The sequence below is a fragment of the Doryrhamphus excisus genome, chromosome 5 (assembly GCF_030265055.1).
Source record: "Doryrhamphus excisus isolate RoL2022-K1 chromosome 5, RoL_Dexc_1.0, whole genome shotgun sequence".
NCBI lineage: Eukaryota > Metazoa > Chordata > Actinopteri > Syngnathiformes > Syngnathidae > Doryrhamphus > Doryrhamphus excisus.
In genome coordinates, this window is record NC_080470.1 from 12,482,291 (window position 1) to 12,509,973 (window position 27,683).

Consider the following 27,683-nt stretch of genomic DNA (forward strand, 5'->3'; position numbering starts at 1 on the left):
CTTGCAGGGGGAGGAGCATCCCATTACTCCATCCCACACCTCCATTTGCCGCCTGGTGGCTGGACCAACACTGGACTGGACTCTTCTGATTCATGAATTGGAATTTAGCTCAGAGGAAATCATAAAACCTGATAAACTAGCTTTAATTAAAGTGAAGTCAATCTCGGGGGGGGGGGGGGGGGGGGGGGGTGGCAGTCCACAAGTGCAGAATCCAATGGCACATTGCTGATGTAAGAAGCTTGTTTGCAATGTGTGCTGTGATTTCACGTGTTATTTTGTATGATGATTATATGTTTTTGAGTTAAGACCAATACATCGACAGTTGATCCCTAAAGGGAATCATTTACATGGTCTTATATTGATATATTTATGTAGCGTACAATTAGATTTTTTATTATTTTTGTTTGCTTAAAGTGTTTGTCTTTTGTTTTATTGTGATAATAATCATGATCAATAAATTAAAGGTAAAATCACAAATTAATTTAATAATCTTGTGATTTTTTTGTAAAAACTATCAGTATCAGTATCTGCAATACTGGCCCAGTGCATACCTATTATCGGATCAATACCAACATTTGCAGTGACGCCCACTTCCAGCATCCAATGAGTGAGGGTCTCGACTCCAGCTCTTGGCACAGTCAAAGACATACCGGGAAGCAGGAAACAGGAAGCAGTCCACGCTTCCTGTGACTGACAGCCAGGATGCTGGTGCTAAGAGGCATCCTGGAATCCATAATCTCAAAGGCTTTGCTGACTTTTTTTAAACACACACATGCAGTGTTTTTACGAGTTGACACATTTTTGTGACAGTGAGCAGGCAAACTCAGCAGAATGGAAGCATGGTGACATGATGAAGTGTGACGGCTTTTACATTAAATTTGACATACACTTTTTTTTTGTGACTTACTTATATTGTTTGAACCACTCCATATTGAACCACTACTAAGGTTCCACTACTGTCCCCTGCAGTACACTTTTGTAAACTCTAAGAAATTAAAAAACAGATGAATATTATCACCACTGAAATAAAGAAATATGTCTCATGACTCAAGATTATTAGCTGTGTCCTGAGATCAATATTTCAGTATTTCATAATCACATTTCAGGTCTATTCTGTGTTTATTTTCACAAATATCGTGCTTTTGTGACCTTTAAGTATATTTGTATATTTATATTATAATGTTATATTGCTACAATCCGTAAGTTGTTGGACACAGAATGGTTTGGGGGCACAAATGATTTGAATGAGAGCCAACAGAATTTGCTAATTGTACGTATGTAATAAAAGTGAACAAGTGGAATAATTGTATTTACCTTACAAATGAAAATGTGAAATGTGTATTTTAATATGTATGATCAACAATGAAATAAATATACCTTGCACACACCTGTAACATTTACTTCGTTTACTTCCACCGGGAAACATTGTATGCCATTTTCCCAGCTGAATTTACACCCGGAACCATTTATTTTCATGTATTTTCGACCGAAGCTATTCAGTGTTGCACATAACACCACAGTTGAAAATGAGTTGGAGTTATGTTGGTTTCCGCCTCATTGATATTGTGTGGTTAGTTTTGTCTTTATCGTTCTTTGTGGCACTCGGAGCTCACGTAATCTTAAAACGTTTGCCCGCAAAATACGAAACATGTCGTCTTTACGTGTTGTTCCAGGATCTGGTTCGATATGGAAAGACAAAGCAGAATCTCAAACGCGACGACTGGATGTCTGTGTTTGACGTCCCAAAGAGGTAAACATCCACAAAACAATATCTTAAAATGTACGCTAATGGGGTTGGTCAAATCATTTTTCCTAGGTGGTTCTGGCACTTTTACGCCACTTCCGTTGTTTGGAATGGTGGTCTTCTGTTGGCATTCAGCATGAACATCATTTTACGGCAACAGTTATGTCCACAATGGCTCACGAGCTTAACAAATCTTCTATCTGGATCAAGGGACATAGGAAATGAAGGTAAATGGCATTTTTTTTACGCCCACACAACTTTAATGCCAGGTACACCACCGCCATATTCCACATTAAACAGATGTGACGTATTCATAATACAATTGTTTTAAGTGTAATGTACTGAGGGTAGTATTGTGCTGATAAGCTGTACGTAGAATTCCAACAATTTTGCAGTGGTGAGCGAGTGAAATGTAAACATAGTAAATATTCAAAATTCTACCCAAAAAGTATTTAAGTTGAATTTATTCTATCTAAATAGAAATTAAAAAATACAAATGTGTATGCAGATGTAATTCACTTTCAGTTCAAATCAATGCAAGTGCATTCAGACCCTGAGATTTCTTCCAAATGTTATCAAATTAGCTCGTAATTTGTTGTTTATGTGTAGGATCTTATTGTATTTGTCTTTGGACAAAAATATTGTGCTCTTGTCTCTTGGCATTTTGCATAGCTCCTCATCTTAGCACAGTCCTGGTACAGCTGCTACTGTGGTTGCATTCTCTCAGGAGGCTTCTGGAGTGTCTCTATGTCAGCATCTTCTCTGATGGCGTCATCCATGTGGTGCAGTACATCTTCGGACTGGGCTACTACGTCCTGCTGGGGGTGACTGTGCTCTGCTCAGACCGCCTATTTAAAGGTTAGGAGCCTCTCTAATTAATAGCATGCTTGTTACGCTGCAAGATGTTCATGAATAGCTTGTTGTTTTTAAGGGAATGGAACTCTCTTATCCCAGTTGGAGTGGTTTCACTGTGCAGGAATTGTGCTTTTTATTCTGGCTTCTGCACTGCAGCATCAATCCATGGTCCTTCTCGCTGGACTCCGCACTGGAAAGTCAGGTAAGTGGCTTCTGTCTCCACATTATATACACCAGAACAACCTGACGAGGTCCAATAACTGATCATCCTGAGAGGTTGCCTCTCTCATGTAAAAATAAAAAAGCTCTAAGATTCCAAGATGCTTGTCTGTTCCCAATTTGTATTCATCCCAATGGAAATAGAAATCACTTTCACCATTATAAGCATGGAATCAGAATCAGACTTAATTGGTCCCACAACTTACTTTGTCTAGTCCAGGTTTCAGCTTGGTGCGAAGTGCACATTCACATCAAAGGGGGCGTTTGACATTAAATATCTCTACTTCCTCTGATAAGTGCAGCAATCCCAGCCAGTGTATTTTACAAAATATGAGTATTTAATTATTTGGAGCGTTATGAGAAGTTCCCAAAAGATTATGACTGCTAAAAGCAACACTGCATCCCCCAATTGAGCGAGGAAGGGCTGCTGACAGAATAATGCTGAACATGTAATGCATAAATTAACACTGATTTATTATAGTAACTATACACTGCTATTCTGTCATGAATCAACGGTCAACATTGCACGTGTAGACTGTGTAGATTATTCATGTCAAACATGTCTCCAATTATATTATTGACTATTTTGCTGCATGTTGTCACTGGTTCCATTGCCACTGGTGTTTTATAGATGAGTGGAGTGTCAGCAATCTGCAGACAACGGACACCACTACCATGGAATCAAGTTGCTGGAGGCCTAAAATATGTGAAAGGCCAACACCACCACATCCTTTATTTATGTTTAATGTGGCTTTTTAAAAAAATAACACCACTCTTCCCCAATTGTATGCTTGAAAGTCGGGTATTGCTAACAACGGGTAAGCATATTGCTGAGTAATAGTTCATGTGTCTTTCTTGTCTTTTGTCCTGCAGGAAAGGTGGAGACGTTGGCTCACAGGCTGCCACAGGGGGGCTGCTTTGAGCTGGTTTCATGCCCTCATTACTTAGCAGAGTTGCTCATCTACGGCTCCCTGTGTTTAGTTTTGGGAGGGCAGTCTCTCACCTGGTGGCTTGTGGTCCTATATGTGCTCTTCAACCAGGCGCTGGCCGCCCTGCTTTGTCATGATCTCTACGTCAGCAAATACAAGTCCTATCCTAGGCAGAGAAAAGCTTTTATACCTTTTGTGATGTAAACTCCATCCATCCATTTTCTGTACTGCTCATCCTCATGAGGGTCGCAGACATGCTGGAGCCTATCCCAGCTGTCTTCAAGCAAGAGGCAGGGTACGCACTGGACTGGTCGCCAGCCAATCACAGGGCACATATAGGCAAACAACCATTCACACTCACATTCATGCCGATGGACAATTTGGAGTTGCCAATTAACCTAACATGTTTTTTTGATAATAAATAGATATGCCTATTGTATTGCAATGTTGTCAGTTGCTATTACATATACTCACCAGAAGTTGCTACTCACGAACAACACCGAGTCATGTCAAACACAGCATAATCTGTTATTTGCTGTGCAATTGTGTTCATTTTAAAAAGTTCTCAATTGCCAACGTTTGATGGGAGAACTTGAAGAGAAGCTGGCCAAGATAAAATATTAAAGTTCCAAACGACCAAACTTCCCAGGTTTGGTAGCCTGAGCTGACAAGTATGATCAGTTTCTCAGAGTGGGGGACAGATGTTACTATGAGTGAAGAGCTTTGTATTTTTGACTTTTTGTTGGAGTCATCAGACTTGGTCATAGAGCATAGGCACTGATGACTGTTGAGTACCAACGAGTGTTCTTCTCTGAGGCAGGCCATATGCCCTGAGCCGTTTATGTGCAGGTCTGCAGCTACAGCTCCCAGTGTATCCACACCTGCTGCTTGGTCGCTCGCCTGTCAACACAGGACTTTCTTACTGGTGAATGAAGGGTGTGGTGACGTGATTAAGTGATTATTACTCACACACACGTGCATTTTTTTATAAAATATGTGCAACGAGCAAAAAGAGAAATCAACAAAGAAAATACTGATGGCTTAATATTAAATGGTAATAAATGTATATGTATACGGTTAGGTTTGTCCAATTAGTGCAATTTAAGGGGTTTGCTATAGTAAATCAATATTGACAGTGTATGATAAATATATGAGTATACATACTGTTAACGTGCGTGTGTGCCTAATGAAGTGTCCATTTGAATGCATTCCAGAACTTTCTAACAACCGGAAAACTTTGATGGTCTTCATCAGCCACACGTTTGGAATTATATTTGTGATTGGCAGTAGTCCCGTCCAATCGGTGAGGTTGTAACTGACACATCAAAGTAATTCTGCCCAATCAGTGCGGCCGTCAGTACCCAATGCGACGCTTCCTCTGGAGTTCGCTCTGTTTCCCCTTCTGTCCGTGGCGTGTTGTATTTTTGTGTGTGTGGTATCTCTTAAATCATAGGCGGCCCGTGAACATGAATCGAGCTTTCATTGGTGCTGCCGGTGGGCCGAAGTGAATCGCTGGATGGAAAAGTTCTCCATTAGGCGGCTAAGAAGCTAATCATAATCATGCCTCTGACGGTCGGCGGACGGCTTGCTGGTAGAACCGCAACGAGCTTCTTTCTTCCGCTCGCCGCCTCCTTGGTGTTGTTGTCGGTCGGAGTCGCTGCTATTCCGGAGGAGCAAAAGCCCGTGCAAGAACAGGCCACGATTCTGGTATGTCCGACTGTCTTGCCATCACACTTTAATTGCTTCATTATCCGGGGGAATCTGTTTTCTATCCACGCTTCCGGTTTTAGCATTCAAGCTAGCCGCTACACGCTAACTAAGACGCGTCACCACATTCGGCTTTTTGACCAAGCATGTAAAGTTACTTTTTCATTCATTCATTCATTCATGTTCATAACAAAGCTAACATGGAGAGCTCCCGCCACTGCAGTCTTGGAAAATAATTATTTGACCACCTTTGTATCTACATTTTCTTGTTCATTTCAATGCCTGGTACAACTAAAGGTACATTTGTTTTGATAAGTATCACTGACTACCAAACTGCTCGCAAGAGTTCATTCTTTTGTCAGTGCAATGCCATATGCTATTGAGTTAAGAACTTTCTCTTATGATCCATTTGTATTATTATATTTGTCCAAACAAATGTACTTGTAGTACTAGGCAAACTGAATAAACAAGGGTGGTATAGTATTTTTTCCTTGACTATATATTAGGAGTGTATTGATGTTGTTAAGAATCTTAATAGTCAAAGATAATCTATGTGTCAGGAACACACTGCTGCTTTTACTGCAAAAAACATGAGTAAAAGATCCTCTGTGTGTCAGGAGGTCTGTAACCTACTGCACAAAAATAAGTCAAAGATCCTCTGTCAGGAGCGGTCAGCTGTTTTCAAGGACCTACTGCAAAGATGCAAATCGGAGATCCATTGTACTACAGGATTGCCTTGCTATCTTGTAGAACCCACTTCAACAACAACAGATGTCAAATATGTTGGAAATATCACAGTGCTCTGGTCAGAAATCTGCAAAAAAAAGTTTAGAACTGAACTTGCAGGCTAGCTTGGTCATTCTTGTACACTTATTGAACACGTACAACACACTCACTGGCCATAACTTTAGGTACACCCTTAAATGTCATCCAATACAACACGAACAAAGATAATATCGTCTTGTGTACTTGCAGAAGGCATCCAGTTCTAACCTTGTGGTCCCGGTGGTGAAAGAAGATGACTCCAGCAAAGCAAACCTGGGATTTATTCATGCCTTTGTGGCCTCCATCTCCGTCATCATTGTGTCAGAGTTGGGAGATAAGACTTTCTTCATTGCTGCCATCATGGCCATGCGGTACAATCGCCTCACGGTGCTGACGGGTGCCATGCTGGCCCTTGGGCTCATGACCTGCTTGTCTGGTGAGTGGTTTATAAGAAAAATTTGGGATCGACCGATATGTTTTTTTTCCGGCCGATGGCCGATTTTGCTTGGGCCAATATTTGTGGCCGATACTGCTCTTGCTCCCTCAATTTATATGAAAAAAGTAAAATAACAAATATTACAGGTCTCAAGTTTAAACAAATATTTATTGAAATGTAAAAACTGAACACTGTAGGATTCACCTTTCTTAAACACACATATAAACAGCATTATCAACTTTAAAAGGAATAAATATTAAACCATGTGCAAAACATTTCTGTCTTAATTTAATTTTTTTCTAGCATCGACTGATTTGGCGACTGCTCCTCCGCAGTGTGACGCACACCCCTGCCCCCCGGCGCCTCCACACGCAAACATATCACACTGAAACAATTTAGTACGATATACAAAACATTTCTCTCATCATTAAAGTTTGTGTTGTGCACGCTAAAGACCTCTCATAAGCAGACACGGCTGCTCCAATTCCTTCTCTGTGTGTGTGTGTGTGTGTGCGTGCGTGCGTGGGGAGAGCACACACACAACACGACACGCATTTAAACCTCAGCCCAGCGTTGGCTGAATGAAACTCCTACAAACACCATGGGACTGCATTGCCCACATTGACATTAAAGCGGTGTTGGTAACAGCTGTACATATTAGCCTCCAACTACATCAACAGCTCCCTAATTCCAACGGTAGGCACTTTTAAAGATGAAGCATTCAGCAGCATTCCTGGTTTTCAGACCCACAAACTAAACTATATTGTAGCGTCGCTACAAAGTACAAACTACAAAGTAAGGAATTCACAGTAAAGTTGACGAAAAGTTCACATCATTAAACAATTCATGGAGACCTTCAGACGTTTCATCCAAAAAGAACTCTAGTTAGCTCTCTCTGCTAACTTTTATGAGCCTGCCTCTTGAAAGCATCTGAATCCAGAATCATTAGGATCCAGAATTGGAACCGGAATCATTCAAATTCAAACAATACCCAACCCTGCCTCTAAGACCCCATGGAAAGTCATGAAAATAGAAATAGTATGAACCACGGTCAAACTGTGGCCATCATAAGACCATGATCATAATTCCATTAGTATCATGCTTTCCATGCTTCACGCTCATAATTTAGAACATTTTGAAGAAGCAGAGCACCAAGAACCAATCCTCTGATGCTCGCTGAGCTGAATGGAGTGAAAACCTTTGAAAAGTCTTCGCTTCCCCTTGTCTACTCCAGTTCTGTTTGGCTACGCCACCACCATCATCCCCAGGATCTACACATACTACGTGTCCACCGCCCTTTTTGCCATATTTGGCGTACGCATGCTGAGGGAGGGGCTTCGGATGAGTCCCGACGAGGGCCAGGAGGAGCTGGAGGAGGTGCAGGCCGAGATCAAGAAGAAGGACGAAGAGGTAAGAGACAAACCACACAAAGATGAGGGATGTGTCCCCCTGCAGTCTTAAATCGTGTTGTCCTCCCAGCTGCAGCGCTCCAAGCTGGTCAATGGGGCTCCGGATGTGGAGGCAGGGGCCGGCGCCACATCGCCTCCATCGTCCAAGTGGCACAGCGTCATTTCACCTATCTTCATTCAGGCGCTCACTCTGACCTTCCTCGCAGAGTGGGGTGATCGCTCACAGTTGACCACCATCATCCTGGCTGCCCGAGAGGTTTGTGACATATGACATGATACAATGTTTCAGAATTTTTTGTGTTCATTTTATTTTTTTACAAATCCAAACCAGGATCCGTTTGGAGTGGCTGTGGGAGGCACCCTGGGTCACTGCTTGTGTACAGGCCTGGCTGTTATTGGTGGGAGGATGATTGCACAGAAGATTTCGGTCAGGACAGGTGAGACCACCACAATAAAACAAACAGGGGTCCAGTAAGATGCTCAAGAAAGACTCTCGGAGGGACTCTATTAATATAGCGGCCAAGACAAATGCTAATGGAAAGCTATCATTACAATAATTGACATGACAAAAAAAGTCATGACAAATTAATAAAAATGTAAAGAGTTTGCAGTATGTTAACAAGAAATTAAATAAAATGATGTAATTTAAAGATATGTAATTAATATATTAATATATTTAATGTTAAAATAGCTCACATTAAACTCAGTTGCCCTTTTTTAAATATATTTTAAAAAATAGTTTAGCCAAAAATGAACAAATGTTAATGCAATTGATTGCATGTCGCTGTCGGCTTACGGTTATGTCTCTGTGTCAGCAGGGAATCACTCAACTCTCTCAAGCTGAGTAGAACAACAATTATATAGATTTTGGAACACACATAAAGCGCACCACATTAAAAGGCGCATCATCGATTTTTTTTATTAGTTATTTTTTTATTATAGTGCTGAAAATACCTAATACTTACAGTATCTTGCCGTAGTTTGATGATTTAAAACACCACCCAAACTTCTTTCCTCGGCGCATTGATGGTAACTAACTAACTAGACACCTCGCTGACAGCTTGCCTCGGAGTCGTTCAGACAGAAAAAAAAAAAATTGCGGTTGTTTTAAATAGGTTTGTCTTCCAGAACTTGTTGAACACAGCTCAATGTGGATGGATCATAGTAATATAAATCAATGCATGGATGTAGTAGATTAATTAGGATTATAGTTAAATGGTAAAATAGTTACTTCCATTGGTGTGTTATTTTTGACAGCCCTGTAAATAACATTAATTATTAAACCAGCAATGCATTCATTTTATACAGAAATAAAATTTCATTACCATTTACCTGTAATCAGTTAACATTTATGTATCACTGCTAACAGTCAATAAGTAAACACATGTAAATGTTTTTTATGCTCTCTAACCACAAAAACACACACATGGAAAAAAATAATAGTCTATCGTATTGTGTTTTTCTGACATAGTCACAATCATCGGGGGGATCGTGTTCCTGGCCTTTGCCTTCTCCGCCCTCTTCATCAAACCAGATGCTGGACTGTGAGACACGGCATCCTGAAAAGACTCTTTAGCGTGTACATACGTGTTCAAGTGTACGTTAGTTGCTGTAGAGAGATTGTCAACTGCTGTGGACAACGGTGTGGAGACGGAGCAGAAAGTGCCGTCCTTCCTTTCCACTCCCTCTTGGAGCTCAAAGCATCATGGGAAATGTGTGATGGAGATGTACGACATAGAGGCACATGTTATTTTTTGGGGTACTAAGCGCTTTGACCCACGTTAGAGGCCCAGTCCTTCCCTCACAGCCTTTTTCCTCTTCATTTTAAACGTGTTACTCAACAGTGGCTTCTTTGGTGATCTTTTACATAGATGTAAATTGAACCTGTTTCCTTTATTTCTGTTATTCTTTGCGATATTGGACACAGAACATTGATATTGTACATAGAGCTCGCATCACTCCAATTTTAATTTAAAATGATCTATTTATTTAGTGTCATTTCCCATTGTTTTAAAGCTGACAGAGGTTCATAGATTGGAGCGTGAGGGAGGTTGTGAGGAACATGTATTTTTTCAAAATGTTTTACTGTATGGGCTCAGCTGGGAAACCTTCACAACTCTGTTTGCAATAAATAATGATTGACCAGATTGAATGCCTTTTTAAGTGAAGAAATGCTCAATAAAAAGTTTTCTTTGTCTACCTAATCATTTACATGTGTTTAAAAACAGGTTTGATTCCGAAATATATTCAAAGTTAATTACTTTTAAATTATTTTAAATGCCCTCACATCATTTACTGAAAGGTTAATAAGGAACATTTAGAAACATTTTAACCACCACAACAGCAGGTGGCGGTAGTGACAACGCTGCATTCAAGGTGGCTTGTTTACCAAATGTAATTAAAGGTTTGACAATAAATAAAACCTTCAACCTCTGTTTTTAGTTATTTCATGCATTAATGGTGAGTACATCTCAATATTCCGCTTACTTTCACAATTAAGAAGCTTTTTTTTCCACATTTCCACAAAGAACTAAACAGGTGAACTGGAGTTTGCAAAGAACACCATTGATGTTTGAGAGTTTATTGATATCTTATTTTGAAGCATGATGGCTAACCAGAGAATGAGCTGAAGTCTACATGTGAAACTTGCTAATAAAGGTCGAAAACGAAACAACTTTTTTCATCTTCCAATACTAGAAAAAGAGCATAATCATCTCATATAAAATAGTCTCTCCAATGTGTATTTACATTATATATTATGTACAGTTTATCTGGACCTTATAAATTGTTTAGGTCTCAGATAATATTCTTAAAAATTACTGCGGCTGTTCTGCAGTGACAGTAAACACGTTTCAATTCTCTTCCCGCCACACGAGAGCGCCATTTTGGCTTCTCGGCTCCGGGGGCACGTTCTGGCACGCCGCCTGGAGGCTGTAAGCGGCTACGGCAGCTGTGCCACAGATGGATTGGGCAAAGTGTCTCTTCTGTTGGAGGGCTGTTGCTGTTGTTTGTGTTGTGTTACGTGTTGTTGATGCTGCTTGCTGGGAGTGCTGGTGTTTTTGTTGGCAGTGGTGGTGGTGAATGCCGCCGGCATGATGAGCTGTGTGGGCTGGAGCATCTGCTGAGCCTTGAGCAACAGGCAAGACATTTTATTTATTTTTACTTTAAAAGCCTTTTCGACTGTTTTAAAAATAAATGGTAATGAGTAAAGAAAAAAAATCAATTATTGTTGTGACTTTTTCTCACAATGTTATTATTTAAAAAGTCACAAATTAGTAGATACACTTGTTCAATTGAACAGTGACAAGAAATGTTTTTAGAACAAAACAGAAAAAAAGTGGAAGTTGAAATTGGAACAGAGGTAAAAAAAAAAAACAACAAATTGACTTCATGTGTAGGCCTATACCTGATCCTGCGGCTGCTGTGGTGGCTGCTGGGAAATGCTGATGGTTTGCTGGGGAGCGAACGCCGTCACCACTTGTCCCATGAACATGGTGGACGGGACCATGACGGCGCCACATGCCATTTGTCCTGTGACCAACTTGGTGAGCAGCTGACGAGCGTCAGGAAACCTTGTACGAGGTGAGGACATAGGGTTATTGTTTCGATATACGTAGTTTACTTTACATGTTGTTCATAGTCCCAAAAGGAAGGAATATGCTAACCTTATTTGGGCGTCCTGTGTGAACACAGCGGGAGCGTTTGTCCCTGTGTTGGGCGCAATCTGCACCACGTTTGCTGGGTTTTGCTGAGGGATCATCACGGTGTTGTAGAGAGAAGCTGCCAGTGTATTCTGTGGTTTGCGTACAAGTGTATTTTCTCAAAATGCGAACATGTTCACGTGTTTGCACATGACAGCTCTTGGAGTGAGTCAGACCTGTGCCGGTGTCGTGTTGTGTTGGGATTGGACAGCATTTTGCCGTTGTTGGATTGTGGTCTGCAAAGGCCCCGCAGAGACCGCCTGGCCCTGCATGCCGAGTGTAGGACCTTGCTGCACAGTCCCCGAAGCCATCGGCACCGTGTTCACGTTCAGTCCTATAGCTCCTTTCTGCACCAGCATCTGCAACACAGCACAACATTTATATTCTCACTACACCAATCTGATCTCGGAAATACTATGACTTCACATATATATTATCAAGTGCAGTACTATACCATTTGTCACATTCATAATTATTTTTCTGTACAAAAAATTATTTATTATAGAGTTTAAGGCAAAAAAAATAATTAAATGCTTTATTTGTTAAAAAGCACTGTATTTTTGGCTGTATGGTTTGGCTGGTGCTGCAACTTATAGTCCAGAAAATACAGTATTTTTGGAAAATGTTGAATGTTGTGCTAATGGAAATATTTGGATGTCCCACATGATTATATATTTGGTAAATATATGGGATGAGAATGTATGCATGAAAGACAGATATTTGTCAAAGATTCAAAAAAGCCATCGTGAGAAAATAGGGAAAGGAGGACACCACTACACAGGATCAGTAGACTGCGATGGTGGACCAATCTGGATAATGGAAAGACTGACATATTCATAAAAACTCCTGAATGCCCCCTACTTGCAAACCCTGCTCCTGCACCCTCTGCAGCTCCTGCTGAATCCCCCACAGCTCATGGAGCTGCAGTTGGATGTTGGCCTCAATCATCTGCGTGCGTTGCTCCAGCTCCTTCTTCATTTGCTGCATGGCTTCTAGCTGGCTGGCAAACTGGAGGACAAACAAAGTGAAAAAAAACCTGCTTGAACAAAGATGCTCACTTTTGGCAGTCATTCATTTAACACTGCAAAGTACAATAATTAAGAATCCTTGGAATAAGCCAAATGTCTTATTTGAGCACTAGTCGGTACTTGCTGTTGTTGCTGTGAAACCATTGATGAGGTCTGTGCTGTGTTTTGGGAGCTTATTGACTGAATGAGATAACCACACAAAATAAATATCAATTATCCAATGAAGAAGAGACAAGCTGATCAACATTTGACATCCGTGTGGTAAAACTTAATATACTTCTCACTGTTATGAGATTTCACATTCATTTAAATTCAGTTTTACACATGAATAAACAATTCCAGGCATACAGTATACCATATTGTAGTTCATGCAGTTACACATCACGTTTTGTCAAAGCATCTTCCTGCTGGAAAAAGTTGAATGAGTGAATTCCATTGTAATTAATTGCCATCAGACTTTCTATTTACAGTAAGTTAACAAAATATTCATATTTACAATTTAAAAGAGAGAAAGGGAGTCCGAGAAAGGTGGGGATTTAGTTCATATAACTGGAGATGATCTCCCAGCACTCCAGTTTATGACAAAGGAAATGTCATAACTTCATGAGAATTGACAAAAAGGACACGATTTTTGACTTGACACTTTGGGCTCTAATTTCGTGGCATGGCAAAACAGCACGCCAAAGGTGCCCTGAAAGATCGCCAGCTCCGACCTTGTTTATTGTTGGTGTAAGCAAAGCGCACCCTGCACAGTGGTAAATTTGGCTGTAGAATATATTTTTTTACTGTTCATTTTTTCTCAAGGAGGATGGTTCTCATATTTGTCGATGTAGAGCAGGAATGCACGTTCACAAGCAAGATGCCTGGATTAGACTGTGCTGCTCACGAAAATTGCGAAGCGCACAGGCCACACGCCATTGGCACAGCGCTGTGCCGGTCTACGAAAATAGAGCCCTTCTTGTATCTTCCAACTATGTTCACCACTCAGTCAGACCAACCTGACTCCCAACTGATGATCTTCTTTGTGATGCGACGCCCACGTTGGACTCAGTGCTTACTTCACCTTGCGGATGAGAATCACGCCTACAGGTGTCTGACACCACAGTGTGAGAGGATTTATGCGAACTTCGAGACGATGTCGATGGCGTCCGGCTGCGGGTTAATCGGTCCAGGGCCTCCTTGAGGGTGGATGTGTTGGGTTGTGACTCTAAGCTAGAGTCCTGCAACTGAAAGGACATGCAGAAGGAAGCGCTCGTCACCTGGCTTTGTGACATCACATAAGGCTCCGCCCCTTTGTGCTCACCTTGTCTAGCGTCATCTCAGTCGGCCGCACTTCCAGTCCCAGTTCTCGCCGCTGTTCTGCTCTCACTTCACTGTAACTGAGACAAACACACCATTCCAATCCAAGGAAGCCACAGCAAAGTCCTCTGTGTGGCTAACTTCTTTATACACTTGTACAACAAGTAAAAAGGATCCAAGAGTGATCATGTCCATGACACATTTAAGGCTGTTCTTATGAACAGTGGTTAACTTCTTTTTACACTAGTATGGCACTTTGTACATAGTAAAGTTCTTATGAGAGCTTGTGATTGTTATTATTCATAAACTACAGTTAATGCCTCCATCTAATTAACTCATTCAATCCCAGGTTCCATCAATACTAATACTAATACTAATACTAATACTAATACTAATACTAATACTAACACTAACACTAACACTAAAACTTAAACACTGTGAATACTTAATGAATACTTAAACATCCATCTAATTAACTCATTCAATCCCAGGTTCCCACCAATATATATATATATATATATATATACATATGTACATATATATATATATATACGTATCCTAATGTGTATATATATGTTTGTGTATATGTACATATATATATGTATATGAAAAATTTATACATACGTGTATATATATATATATATATATATATACAGTATGTCACAAAAGTGAGTACACCCTTCACATTTCTGCAAATATTTTATTATATCTTTTCATGGGACAACACTGAAGAAATGAAACTTTGCTACAATGTAAAGTAGTCAGTGTACAGCTTGTATAACAGTGTAAATGTACTGTCCCCTCAAAATAACTCAATACACAGACCTTAATGTCTAAACTGCAGGCAACAAAAGTGAATACACCCCTAAGTGAAAATGTCCAAATTGGGCCAAAAGTGTCAATATTTTGTGTGGCCACCATTATTTTCCAGCACTGCCTTAACCCTCTTGGGCATGGAGTTCACCAGAGCTTCACAGGTTGCCACTGGAATCCTCTTCCACTCCTCCATGACGACATCACGGAGCTGGTGGATGTTAGAGACCTTGTGCTCCTTCACCTTCAGTTTGAGGATGCCCCACAGATGCTCAATAGGATTTAGGTCCGGAGACATGCTTGGCCAGTCCATCACATTCACCCTTAACTTCTTTAGCAAAGCAGTGGTTGTCTTGGAGGTGTGTTTGGGGTCGTTGTCATGTTGGAATACTGCCCTGCGGCCCAGTTTCCAAAGGGAGGGGATCATGCTCTGCTTCAGGATGTCACAGTACATGTTGGCATTCATGGTTCCCTCAATGAACTGTAGCTCCCCAGTGCCGGCAGCACTCATGCAGCCCCAGACCATGACACTCCCACCACCATGTTTGACTGTAGGTAAAACACACTCGTCTTTGTACTCCTCACCTGGTTTCCGCCACACACGGTTGACACCATCTGAACCAAATAAGCTTATCTTGGTCTCATCAGACCACAGGACATGGTTCCAGTAATCCATGTCTTTAGTCTGCTTATCTTCAGCAAACTGTTTGCGGGCTTTCTTATGCATCATCTTTAGAAGAGGCTTCTTTCTGGGATGACAGCCATGCAGACCAATTTGATGCAGAGTGCGACGTATGGTCTGAGCACTGACAGGTTGACCACCCATCCCTTCAACCTCTGCAGCAATGCTGGCAGCACTCAGGCGTCTATTTTCCAAAGACAACCTCTGGATATGACGCTGGGCACGTGCACTCAACTTCTTTGGTCGACCATGGCGAGGCCTGTTCTGAGTGGAACCTGTGATGTTAAACCACTGTATGGTCTTGGCCACCGTGCTGCTGCTCAGTTTCAGAGTGTTGGCAATCTTCTTCTAGCCTAAGCCATCTTCGTGTAGCGCAGCAATTCTTTTTTTCAGATCCTCAGAGAGTTCTTTGCCATGAGGTGCCATGTTAAACTTCCAGTGACCAGTATGAGAGAGTGTGAGAGTGATAAAACCAAATTTAACACACATGCTCCCCATTCAGACCCGAGACCTTGTAACACTAATGGGTCACATGACACTGGGGAAAGAAAATGGCTAATTGGGCCCAATTTGGACATTTTCACTTAGGGGTGTATTCACTTTTGTTGCCTGCAGTTTAGACAATAAGGTCTGTGTATTGAGTTATTTTGAGGGGACAGTACATTTACACTGTTATACAAGCTGTACACTGACTACTTTACATTGTAGCAAAGTTTCATTTCTTCAGTGTTGTCCCATGAAAAGATATAATAAAATATTTGCGGAAATGTGAGGGGTGTACTCACTTTTGTGACATACTGTATGTGTGTGTGTATATACATATGCATACATATATGTGTATATACATATGCATACATATATATGTATATATACATTTAGCCAAAATATGCCACAACATGACACAAAAAAGTTTAAATGAATAATAACAATTTATTCACAAATGTGACTTTGGAATTTAATTGTGTGTGCATGCGTTGGCATGCGTGTGCATGCAGTAAAATTTCCCTTCCAATGCTTAACCTGGTGCACGCTACGGGGATCAATGCTTTTTGACTTCCTGGTTGCTATGAGCGAATGAGTTAACCACTGAGTCTCCTATAGCTAACCGGTGCATGGTAAGAGAAAATAACTGCGGCTGTAGGCAAGCTCCTACAAGATGGCGGCCTTTTACGTTGCTAACACGTTTGGTTCCTGTACCTGACCACAGTGTGAGTGCAGACAATAAACTCAGGTCTGGAGTTCCACTGGTGGTAGGTGATATAGTAGTGCGTCTGGAGCCAAATCCACTGCTGCCCTTTGGTGAGGAATCGGTAATAGCAGGACTTTCCTTTGCCGTATTGCAACACTGCAGACACACAATGACATAAAGGAGAGTATCGCCTGAAGCAACAGCTACTCCTTTTTAACAGAAGTGTGGTGCTCACGATGCTCGTGACATTTGGCCAGCGTTCCCAGGTCGTCCACATGGTAGTAATCATAGCCAGACGTGCCCAGCACTTCAAACGGCAGGTAGCCTATAATGGGCGGAGCTCTGGATACCACAAATAGTAATGAGTATTTTGATTTTAAAGCACAATTGTTGACACTTCCATTGGAGCACATAGAATTTTACCAGTATACCTGTGGTCCAAGAAGAGGAACTTCCATTCTAAACTATGTCTGGAGGTAAATTCTTCACTGTGCTCCTCTACAGTGCACATCTCCTGTGGCGCAAACATGCAAAGTAGCTTAGACAGGCAATACTATGAAATACTGTACTTATTTGTGCAGTGAGAGTTCCATCGTAATTGCAACATATTTTACTGAAATATGAAATGTACTGATGCTTACCTTAATGAATTTGGGTTTGGCGAGCCTCACGGTGGCCACGAGACACACTTGCTCCTCAAAGCCTGAGTGGATCGATCCCCGAATGACCATCTTAGTGAATCCATTGTGACTGCATTTAGGGACTGAGGGGTTAATAGTAGGACAAACAAGTATGTTTCTAGTTAGAACTTCGAGTAGTAACTGGCATAATTAAAGCCTTAAAGTATATATAATTAATATAATTAAAGTCTACTTACCATTGTTGAGGGCCTTGAAGTTTCCAATGAATTTGACATATTCATACACAGGGGGCTCTTTGGGGTCTATCGTCCCTCTGAGCATGTGGCAACAGAACTCCAGCTGGTTTTTGTCTGCAATTGGTGGAAGAAGTATGACAACTAGAAAAGCACTCAGAGAGCACAGACCTGGGCAAAGGCTCCATATTGTGATTGACACCGAAATAATAACTCTATGTTTTTGGATCCGTTTTTGATATTTTGTAGAACCAAATTGCCCCCTAAACCTAATAACTAGCTGGGCCCCCATTAGCAGCAACAACTGCAATCAAGCGTTTGCGATAACTTTCAATGAGTCTCTTATAGCGCTGTGTAGGAATTTTGGCTCAATCATCTTTGCAGAATTGTTGTCTTTGACTAGATCACTCCAAAGTCTTCATTTTGTTTTTCTTCAGCCATTCAGAGGTGGATTTGCTGGTGTGTTTCAGATCATTGTCCTGCTGTAGAACCCAAGTTGGTTTCAGTTTGAGATCACAAACAGATGGCTGGAAATTATCCTTCGGGATTTTTTGGTAGACAACAGAAAACAGCCTCAGACCATCACATTACCAACTTACTTAACGCCAGATGTGACGGGACACACATCTTCTAAAAAGTTAAACTTTCTCGTCAGACCACAGAGTATTTCCCCAAAGGTCTTGGCGATCATCAACATGTTTTCTGGCAAAACTGAGACAAGAATTAATGTTTTGCCCACCATCTTTCTTATGGTGGAGTCATGAACACAGACCTTAGCTGAGGCAAGTGAGGCCTGCAGTTCTTTGGATGTTGTTGTGGGGTCTTTTGTGACCTCTTGAATTAATTGTTGTGCCACTTTTTTGCTTTTATTGGGAAAAAATTAACCCTGTTTTATATGTTGAATAGCAATTCAAAACCGCCTAAACATGGAAATGTATGCTTTTTTTTAGACAATAATTACATTCAAAATTAATATTAAATATTATGTAAAACTATGACGCACTATATTATTTTGATGGCAAGTTTTTTAATCTAAATCTAAATGTAAATGCCCACAACATGCTGGAGAAACCAACTAAAACCACTTACTATTCATCTTTACTTATTTTCTACCGCTTATCCTCACGAGGGGAGGTTGCTGGAGCCTATCCAAGCAGTCTTCGGGCGAGAGGAGGGGTACATCCTGGACTGGTTGCCAGCCAATCACAGGGCACATATAGACAAACAACCATTCACACTCACATTCATACCTATGGACAATTTGGAGTCGCCAATTAACCTAGCATGTTTTTGGAATGTGGGAGGAAAACGGAGTACCCGGAGAAAACCCGCGCATGCACATTTGCACATGCAAACTCCACACAGAGATGGCCGAGGGTGGAATTGAACCCTGGTCTCCTAGCTGTGAGGTCTGCACGCTAACCACTCACCCGCCGTGCAGCCTTACTAATCATACCATGATTAGTATCATACCATGATTAGTAAGTGGTATGGACAAGGACTTACTCTTCAGATACTCGGGCATCAGTGTCTCCTCGTCCGTGAAATGAGAGGACAGCACCTTGTAGACATCTGAGTGCTCCCCCCTGGGCAGGAAGTTCAACAGGTTCTGATCCACAAGGTCCGACTGAAACCCGTCACATGTACAGTACATTTAATGCTGGCTGCCACAACTCGTATGTCCAAAGGGACTCACAGGAAGGTGCTCCAGTAGCGACGTGACACTCTCAGAGGCGTAGATGATGTTCCCTTGGGTTGTGATGGCCAAGAAGAATCCATCTAAGGCCTGAGGAAAGATGATTGAGTTCCACTTTAGTCACATGTTTAAAGACATCTATAAGCAATTCACCTCCAACATCAGCTGGGTGAACTCCTCGTTGCTCAGAAACGCAGGTTTCCAATCCTGTCTGATCTCTGTTGACTCGGACTGGGCGGCAACTTCTGATGGTGGAGAAGTTGTCAAAGATGACTTGTGAGCAGCAACAGCTCAGTTGCCTTTTTTTTTTACCTTTATGCGTTTGCAGGAAGTTGATGCTCTTCTGTAAAATAGTGGACTTGTCCATCTTGCGAGTGTTGCCTGGCAACATGGTGCCCAGCTCCTTGATGAGGATGTTGAAGTGATCCCGGCGCTTCTTCTCTGACTTGTTGCGGGACACACTGCAAGACACAAACAGCGGCTCTGAATGAAAAGACTGATCCACATTCAAGATAAACACATTCCTCACCGTTTTGCTTTGTCCTTGTCATCTTCGTCCAGCAAGTCAAAAATGCTGCTGTCATTCCTGCAGGACATAAACCAAAAAGTGTAATTTGTGTAAAGATGACAAAATGAAATGTCGTCCAAAGTCTTGACAGATTCTATGTTTGCACTCATGGAGCCCTGTTTTATACTGCAAGGAATAGAAGTATCAATACCATAGTAAACGTAATACTATGGTAGTACTCAGTTCACAATGCCTGACAAAGGACTTCCAGAGGAGTAACCTCATGCTGTATGTCTAAATCCATGGAGAACATTTGGGCGTGGATGGCAAGGGTGCCCTCCATGAAGCCATCTTCACCACTTGGAGCAGCACCTTGGAAATGCTGACTTCAAGCATGCCCAAACCAATTTTTCAGGCGATTAACGGTGCGGGTACTCATTACTGACTCCTTTTATGAACATTTGATGTCTACTTTAGGGAGGTTTTATGTTGTTTTTTTACCTATGGTCTTAAACAGTGATGAACAGTGCATTTCAAATTAAGGGTTGTTTGAAGCTCTACCCAGCACCTCCTCGGGATGGTAATATAGGCACCCTGATAAGAAATTGAAAACAAATTGGAAAAAGTGCAGGAATTTACATTTTCCGCTGTTGGATCTTAAGGAGGTTAACATTAGAGTAACATTACTGACACTGAGTGACCAGTTTAGAATACTACATATTATCACAGTGTCTTTAAATGTGTCTTCTGAATGTATTTTTATTTCTGAAACCGCTTAATCTAGGCAAAAAATATGTAAAATGTGTTTAAATATGCTTTTTTTTTTACTATTAATAGGCCATATTTAACCAGGATGATTTATTAATTCATATAGTTTGGAATATAGATAGAGTGAAGCCACAAAATGGAAAATGTACATAACTGCTGGGAGTACCAGCTCTTAATGTTTAAACTCCACCAAAAATTTCAGCTTCACAGATGCAATGTCGGTTCTGTATGATTTATATGAACGAAGCGGCCATTATTTCAGGAAAGGCGTATTTAGAAATGCTAACAGTTTGACTCACTGGTCAATGCTTGAGGTCATTTTGATCCTGTTGAGGGTTAACGTGGCAGGAAGGGGTCTTTCAAGTGTGAGGAAGACATTTGTGATCCAACCTTCGAGAAAAAGAGAGAGACAGTGAGGGGGAAAAAAACAGAGAATGACTTTGGCAGTTTCCGTTCCTACCTTACGGACAGCTATCTGGCCTGGTGAGAGGAAGATGAGGAAAAGAAGAACAGATGAAGGTAGGCTGGAGGTGCATGGTTTAGAGCGTGGAGAACTGGCGTGAGAACCTCACACATAGCAGCAACATTGGAATCTACCGGATTAAAGAAACATTTGAACACGTCATTAGACACGTCCCAACCCGAAACAGTGACATCCCGACTTCACTTTAGGTACACCCGCGTAGTCAAACTACAGCCAGGGTAAGAATTGCCTGACAAAGTCTGAGAGTAAAAAAAAATGGAATAATTCATTTAACATTTATTCAAATTGGTAATTTTTTCAACTTTTGTGGACCGAAATTGCTCGGAAAACGTATCAAACGTATCAAGTCAGCCTACAATAGACTGACTAATTAAAAAGAGGAAGCCCGCTGGGTCTGTAGCCTAAATATTTGACCCATTTATTTTGTGAACCATTTACTGTCAGTACCTGTGTGATAACTTGTGTCTCATAGTTCCCAGAAAATCCCCTTGTCACCATGCTTCTCACACCTGACAAAATTATTTGGATTGTCTCTTAAAAGATCCCCTATGATGCAACGTGACATACATCATATCAACAGTAAAATATGGTGGTGGTAGTGTGATGGTCTGATGCTGTTTTGCTGCTTCTTTAAAATGAAATGCAGTCCGAATCTCTGCCAAGCATCTACTAAATGTGAGTTTAATGTTAGGACTATAGCTCACATAGCTATGCTTTGCTTTTTATGTGATTCAGACCCAAACAAGTCCCCCCTCACCAAGGCTGTGCAGTCGCAGCACCAGAATGACATTTACAGACAGAATTGTGTGTAAAAAAGCACCAATTTACAACCAATCAGCGGAACCAGAAGCTGCAGAGTGAGCGTTTTGTAAGCAGGAGAGCAGAGGTTGTGTAACTGTGATGTCATCTGTGCTTCACTGACCTGCTGGCCCAATGACCTACTTTCCCGCCTCCTCCAAACTTAATCTCAGCTCCATGGGCACCACCAACAACGCCACGCTCTGACCAACAACGCCACCTACCCCTCCCCTGACAACTTCAATCCCTCAGAGGCCTTCAGCACAGGAGGGTCCCGTCGCTTGAATCTGGAAAGGCTTTCCTCTGCTTGGCAACTGTGGCAAGACCAGAGCCAAACTAACATAATCATCACACAGCACGCCCAAGATGTAGGCCAGTGAATCTCCCAGGATATGAGTCACTGCGAGGTGGATCCGCCTTGCCGCGCGTCACGCACCCCGCCATGCCTGAAGCTGGCACTGGCGCCAACCATGGTGTGCCATAGCAACGGCACAAAAATAGTCCAGACTTCCTTCTCAGCAACCACGAATGTCCTCTGAAAACAACACCAATTGTCAGAAGACCTGATGCGAATGTAAATACGGCCAATCATAAGCAAGCCAAGCATTGTTGTGTGCAACTTCCTAATAACAATATAGGGTTGATTTAACAGGTGTTTTTTCAATTCATAATTTTTTCAGTTCATGGCAGGAAACACGACACCTAAACCTTGTATCTAAACCACTATACCTATAAGGGAGCTGACGACAAGGTTGTAAACCCATCAGAAACCGCAGGAGGTCGTTACAGATTTACAGTGCCATCATAGAAATAATGCTAATCATCACACAGCAACTTAACACTCAAAATGTAGGAAAGAAATATACAAGTACCAATACGAGTTCAGGAAAAAAAAACATTTGAACGTTTTTTCTGTCATGCATTTCATCCCAGCAAAGCATTTCATTGGCCATGGCTGCTGGGGGGCTGCAATGATTCATTCAGCTGTCTCCGGCCACCAGAGAGAAGCTCCCTATTGCTCCCTCTTGGTTTGCATTAAATCCCCAATGGAACCTACCCACTTGGTAGGTGCACCAAGTGGTGCCCCAGCATGCCACCACAAGGCATTCTGGGTATTTTGCTGGATTATTTGCTGTGCTTTGGCTTTATTGCAAAACATACGGAGGAGATCATTGTGGAAGTAAATGAGTATTTAGTTGTTTCTAGTACATTCTGGGTGTCTTATTCAAATACTAAAACCTGTAAAAGTTGGTTCTGCTTTTTGAGGTGGTCAGCCATTATAAAATGTTTAGCATTCACATATGATCATTCATGAATTCATTTTGGTCAGTGACAAATGTTTAAAACCCTATTGGTAAAAGTCACTTTTTAATTATGTAACTATAATCTCTCTAGAGCCTGTCTATGAGAACCAAACATGAAATCTCAATCATAAATCTACAATAGTCCTTGGTGACATAAAAAATATACCTGTTGGACAGAAAAAATGCAACCCTAATGAGGATAAGCAGCATAGAAAATGGATGGATGGATGGACATTGTATGCAAACTGACATCTAAATGCTTAACGTTGCTTGTAAAGTGTTGCCCCATCAACTATTAAGAAGATAAGAAAAAGCATAAATAGCATTAAATATTTTGGGTTGTAGTTAGCCAGCTTCTCATGTCTTCTTTTTCATTCCATCCATTCCACTTTTTTTTTTTGCTGCAGGGGCAGCAGTCTCAGAGGGAAGTCCAGACTTTGTCACGTCTGGACATCAAAGCTAGCTGTGAGACCCTCCAGCTTGTCCAAGGCCTGCCCTGGGACCTTCTCCCAGATGGGCATGCTTGGAACACCTCTCCATGCAGGGAGGCGTCCGGGAGATGTCTGGACTAGATGCTCAAGCCACCTCAACTGACCTCCTCCGAGATGACCGAGCTCCTCACCCTATCTTTTAGGGTCTTTGTCAAATTTGTGGATGAAACAGTTAGTTTTTTGACCCAACATGACCCTTAGGTAAGTGTAATGTACGTAGTGTAATGTCTAGTGTTACACCGTCACACCTCACGGTCATGTTGTGCTACTGTATTATAGCATGGAGCGCCACCCCAGGATTCAAGGACATTGTGTGGGTGCAATCAATTAAGTATTTTAATTCATGGAAAAAGAGTAGACACAAAGTATGTGTGAGCCACAAAATACAAAAATGCAGGAATGGAAAGGCATGTTATAGGGCCAAACAAAATGCTCACCAAAATGCAATAAGCAAGCAGGTAGGAAAAGTAGCAAATGTAGTAAATCCACACAAGCAAACAATAATGAGGTGACAAGAGGGTCCCAGCCTAGGACACTAGAATTGAACAGGACTGTCAACTCGTCATCAACTTCTGTAGAATGCTTTGCACAAGGAGTCCAGAAACAATGCATGCTCAGGCATGAATTGCTCTAACAAATGGTCCAAAATACCAAATATGTCATTTTACCCCAAAACAAAGACAGGTACTGTATGTGTCATAACAATGTTGTAGATTTATAACACTGATTGTTGTAAATGAACAGGACAGTGGACAAGATTCACAAAGTGTATATTCTGCGGGACTCCCACATATATATTAATTGTGTTCAGTAAATAACATTCATCCATTTTATACATTGTATACTGTTGTCCGCCAAGCTCCGCCCACCCGTCTTGCTCACCATTATGGAGGACTTTCTGCTCCATGGTATACTACACACAGTTCCATTCACTAGTAGTCAGTAGTAGTAGTCAGTTTAAAAATAGTGGTCTGATTAACAATTACCAACAGGTGCTTCTGTCAGAGGTTGTAACACATGATCCCAAAACAGGAAAGCGAAAACCAAGTTAAGACCACCAAATAGGAAACAATGTAAAAACAAAAAAAGGCCAACCTGTCATGAAGATGTTATCCTGAAGGTAGCAATCTATGGCATGATTAGGTTAAATGAGATGCCAACCCTTGTTTTTGTCTTCCTCACCTGCGTCACACCGGGACATTTGTAATCCCTCAAAAGGTCCCCGCTGTCAGAGCACAGACGGAAGATTAGACGAGTTACACAAGAAATGTTTACATTTATTTCTTCCTGAGAAGTCTTTCTGGTCTTGGTAGGATCTTGGCCCATTTTGCCACTAACGCAGTACAATTTCAATACCCGGGATACCCTCTACTGTTTTTATGGACCAAGGACTAAAAACACATGATCGCCTTCATAATGCACTTTACAAATGCATTAGAACGCATGAATTTAATCAATAAATTGATTAAATCTATGACCCTAATTCATGACAATTACCCACAAACTAAACTGAAATCTTCCCTGAACTGCCAGACATCATTCCACTCTTTAGCACAAAAAGACTCTTTGTTTCACCTTTTCCTTCCCCAGGCAGCAGACAGGAATGTTTGCAGCAGTGGTGGCGGTGGTGATGGCTGGCATTCGGCCCACGACGCCTTCTAGCCTCAGCTGGGTAGGAATCCTGCCAGAGGCCTCGTACTGGTGCCAAGTGGGTCACTGGAATTGAGAGGGACGACCAGCAGCCAGAGAGTACCCACTGCGAATGACTGTGGAGCTGAGCCACGTAAAAAGACCACGCTCTGTGGATCACACTATGACCCATGTGTGACACCGAAAGATGTTTGACTACCCTCGCAAAGCACACACTCCAAAACCAGCTATTAGCAAAAGTGACTTTTTTTATATTTGTCCCTAGAGCCTGGATCACCCGATTAAGGAGGACCAGATTGTGAATGATGGGCAAAATTCCAAAAAGCGCAGTTCCCCTTTAAACTTGTTTATAACTACACAGTGCATTTTTTTTTTCAAGACAGCAGACACGATCGGGCATCGGTCACTGATGCGGTTTTTTTTTGTCAGCCTATTTCGTGTGGTTTGGCTGGTCACTTGGAAAACTGCTTGTAGTCCTGAACGAGATGCTTTTAAGAAAACGCCGTCAATCGATTATTATTATATTTTAATAGTGATTAATTGTATTTTGTCCATAGAATTAATTGCATTTAATCGCAGATCAAAATAAGTTTAGGGGAGATCTCTTTGTAGGAAACATTCGATATGCAACTACAACAATAATTACATAACATTTTATGTAAAACGACATCAATTATGGAACTATGAGCCATTATTTAAAACAATACAGTCAGCAAGCAAATTTTTGTATTACTATTTTTCTTTACATAGCCCTTAAACTCGCCCACAAACGTTCAGCAAATACAAAATGTGAGCGAGTGAGACCTCTCACATTGACACAAATATGTTTTTTTGATTACAGTGTCAGCTCAAAATAAGATTTGGTACTGTTTTAAATTCTAAATGTTTATAAGTAAAAAAGCCTATTTAGGAACATTCAGAAAGGATTATCATTAAAGATTTTCCTCAATGCACCTTACCTTGAAAATGAAAATGAAAATAACTAAAACACAGGACAATTGTCATGAAACATTTCATCAAAATTGCAAACTCATATGTTGATCCGAAATCCGATCCAAGGAGATTGACAACGTCAAGCTTGCAGGAGGGTTTTTGAAGGGGGAGTGGAGTGAGCTGTGTGTCAAAATAGACATTTTTATCGACGTAACAATTACTTGTGTTTTTCAGTCGCTGGTGGTCCCGGATTGTAACACCCATGAGATAAAAAGCGGTAAAAGTGCGTCCTGGATACACACACTCTGTCAGGGACAAAACAGCTCATTAGCATTAAAGCGACAGACGCAGAAAGGAGGACTTGGTAAAAGCACACTAAACTGTCTAAATTCTAGCATGAAGGCAACATTTTCTACAACACGCTTCCAGTACATTATTGCGGCACCTTGAAGAAAACTATAATCAGGAATCTGTAGTGGTAATGAACATCAGTGGTGTCTTCAGGTATATAATACGCCTGCTGTAAACAAAAGAAACTCTTCTGTATTGTGGTGATTTTCCCTCATCTCCATGGTAACAAGAAAAGATGAGAAAGAGGACACTGCCCCACATGTTAACAATGACCATTATGAGCGTTATAACCATCATGACAGTCCATTCATTCAAGCCGAGGCAACACAAAAGGCCATGCCTTACCTTTGACCTCCTAGCAAGGGCTGAACCTCAAACGCCTCATGTCGCTGCAGCTCAGCGTGCCGTCAAGATCTCGTCTCGAAGTCTTCCTCTAATAAAAAACAAGAAGTAGCCTTTTACTTCTTGTAAAAAGGGTACATTAACAAAAAAAATGAGGGAGCTGAGTATGCTCACATTAGTGAATCAGAACATCTAGGTCACCGCCAGCCTCCCACATGCAGCACGGCCGGAATATGAGAAGAGAACACACACACACACACACGCATATCTTGGAAGTTCATTCATAAGCATACCCACCCGTTAGCTGGGACTTCCAAGAAAGGTAAACAGGAACATCTGTTCTTGGAAGAATGGAACCTCTCAAACACCTTAAAGTTCGTACCTATTTGCCAAATTGTTGCTAAACTATGTCTTCAATGTCATTTTTTTTGGGTGGGGGACACCAAACCGTACTGTTTTACTTCCTGTTTTTAAGTTCCCATTCCCTTACAAGCTGATATTGATAGGACTCCCAGCCAATAGGAAGCAGCCTTTTGTGCACAAAGGACTTTGATTTCGATCTTCTGTGACATAGTTTTAAGGTGCACTGACTTACAGCAAGATGTTGACTGTTAAACTAGCTTCTAGCTAAGCAGGTGCCATACAAACTTGTACTCAACTACTTTATGTTTCAACATTTTACCTACAAAAAATGTGATAGTTAATTCT

At 41.3% G+C, this 27,683-nt stretch overlaps 3 protein-coding genes across 4 annotated transcripts; 2 read left to right on the forward strand and 1 right to left on the reverse strand.

Annotated features, from left to right (window-relative positions):
• Positions 1-1,499: 1,499 nt before the first annotated feature.
• srd5a3 (steroid 5 alpha-reductase 3) lies at positions 1,500-4,186 on the forward strand. Of its 2 annotated transcripts, none has more exons than XM_058073367.1 (5): positions 1,500-1,750; positions 1,817-1,971; positions 2,417-2,602; positions 2,676-2,801; positions 3,692-4,186. In XM_058073367.1, the coding sequence occupies exons 1-5, from the start codon at positions 1,527-1,529 to the stop codon at positions 3,949-3,951; spliced, it is 951 nt and encodes a 316-aa protein (XP_057929350.1). In that variant the 5' UTR covers positions 1,500-1,526; the 3' UTR covers positions 3,952-4,186. The 2 variants fall into 2 exon arrangements, with proteins under 2 accessions (XP_057929350.1, XP_057929351.1); XM_058073368.1 differs by lacking the exon at positions 3,692-4,186 and adding an exon at positions 3,450-3,656.
• Positions 4,187-5,090: 904 nt separating this feature from the next.
• On the forward strand, positions 5,091-10,268 carry tmem165 (transmembrane protein 165). The gene is made up of 6 exons (XM_058073369.1): positions 5,091-5,454; positions 6,430-6,655; positions 7,890-8,065; positions 8,135-8,320; positions 8,396-8,501; positions 9,536-10,268. The coding sequence occupies exons 1-6, from the start codon at positions 5,308-5,310 to the stop codon at positions 9,610-9,612; spliced, it is 918 nt and encodes a 305-aa protein (XP_057929352.1). The 5' UTR covers positions 5,091-5,307; the 3' UTR covers positions 9,613-10,268.
• Positions 10,269-10,607: 339 nt separating this feature from the next.
• On the reverse strand, positions 10,608-27,417 carry clocka (clock circadian regulator a). The gene is made up of 21 exons (XM_058073366.1): positions 27,150-27,417; positions 25,275-27,066; positions 21,083-21,215; positions 20,922-21,012; positions 19,876-19,932; positions 19,659-19,807; positions 19,500-19,591; positions 19,347-19,436; positions 19,157-19,277; positions 17,654-17,767; positions 17,418-17,539; positions 17,208-17,290; positions 17,012-17,118; positions 16,785-16,932; positions 14,097-14,172; positions 13,792-14,019; positions 12,627-12,773; positions 11,942-12,124; positions 11,730-11,857; positions 11,471-11,636; positions 10,608-11,191 (listed from the first exon to the last, which is right to left on the reverse strand). The coding sequence occupies exons 4-21, from the start codon at positions 20,939-20,941 to the stop codon at positions 11,006-11,008; spliced, it is 2,217 nt and encodes a 738-aa protein (XP_057929349.1). The 5' UTR covers positions 20,942-21,012; positions 21,083-21,215; positions 25,275-27,066; positions 27,150-27,417; the 3' UTR covers positions 10,608-11,005.
• Positions 27,418-27,683: the final 266 nt, after the last annotated feature.

Coding starts and splice junctions, on each gene's coding strand:
- srd5a3 (XM_058073367.1), top strand. CDS start 1,527: ATGAGTTGGAGTTATGTTGGTTTCCGCCTCATTGATATTGTGTGGTTA. Junction 1,751..1,816: donor GTGTTTGACGTCCCAAAGAG/GTAAACATCCAC, acceptor CATTTTTCCTAG/GTGGTTCTGGCACTTTTACG. Junction 2,802..3,691: donor ACTCCGCACTGGAAAGTCAG/GTAAGTGGCTTC, acceptor TTTGTCCTGCAG/GAAAGGTGGAGACGTTGGCT.
- tmem165 (XM_058073369.1), top strand. CDS start 5,308: ATGCCTCTGACGGTCGGCGGACGGCTTGCTGGTAGAACCGCAACGAGC. Junction 8,321..8,395: donor TCATCCTGGCTGCCCGAGAG/GTTTGTGACATA, acceptor AATCCAAACCAG/GATCCGTTTGGAGTGGCTGT. Junction 8,502..9,535: donor GAAGATTTCGGTCAGGACAG/GTGAGACCACCA, acceptor TTTCTGACATAG/TCACAATCATCGGGGGGATC.
- clocka (XM_058073366.1), bottom strand. CDS start 20,941: ATGACCTCAAGCATTGACCA. Junction 19,933..20,921: donor ATGACCTCAAGCATTGACCA/GTGAGTCAAACT, acceptor TATGTCCTGCAG/GAATGACAGCAGCATTTTTG. Junction 17,119..17,207: donor TTCCTCTTCTTGGACCACAG/GTATACTGGTAA, acceptor TGTGGTATCCAG/AGCTCCGCCCATTATAGGCT.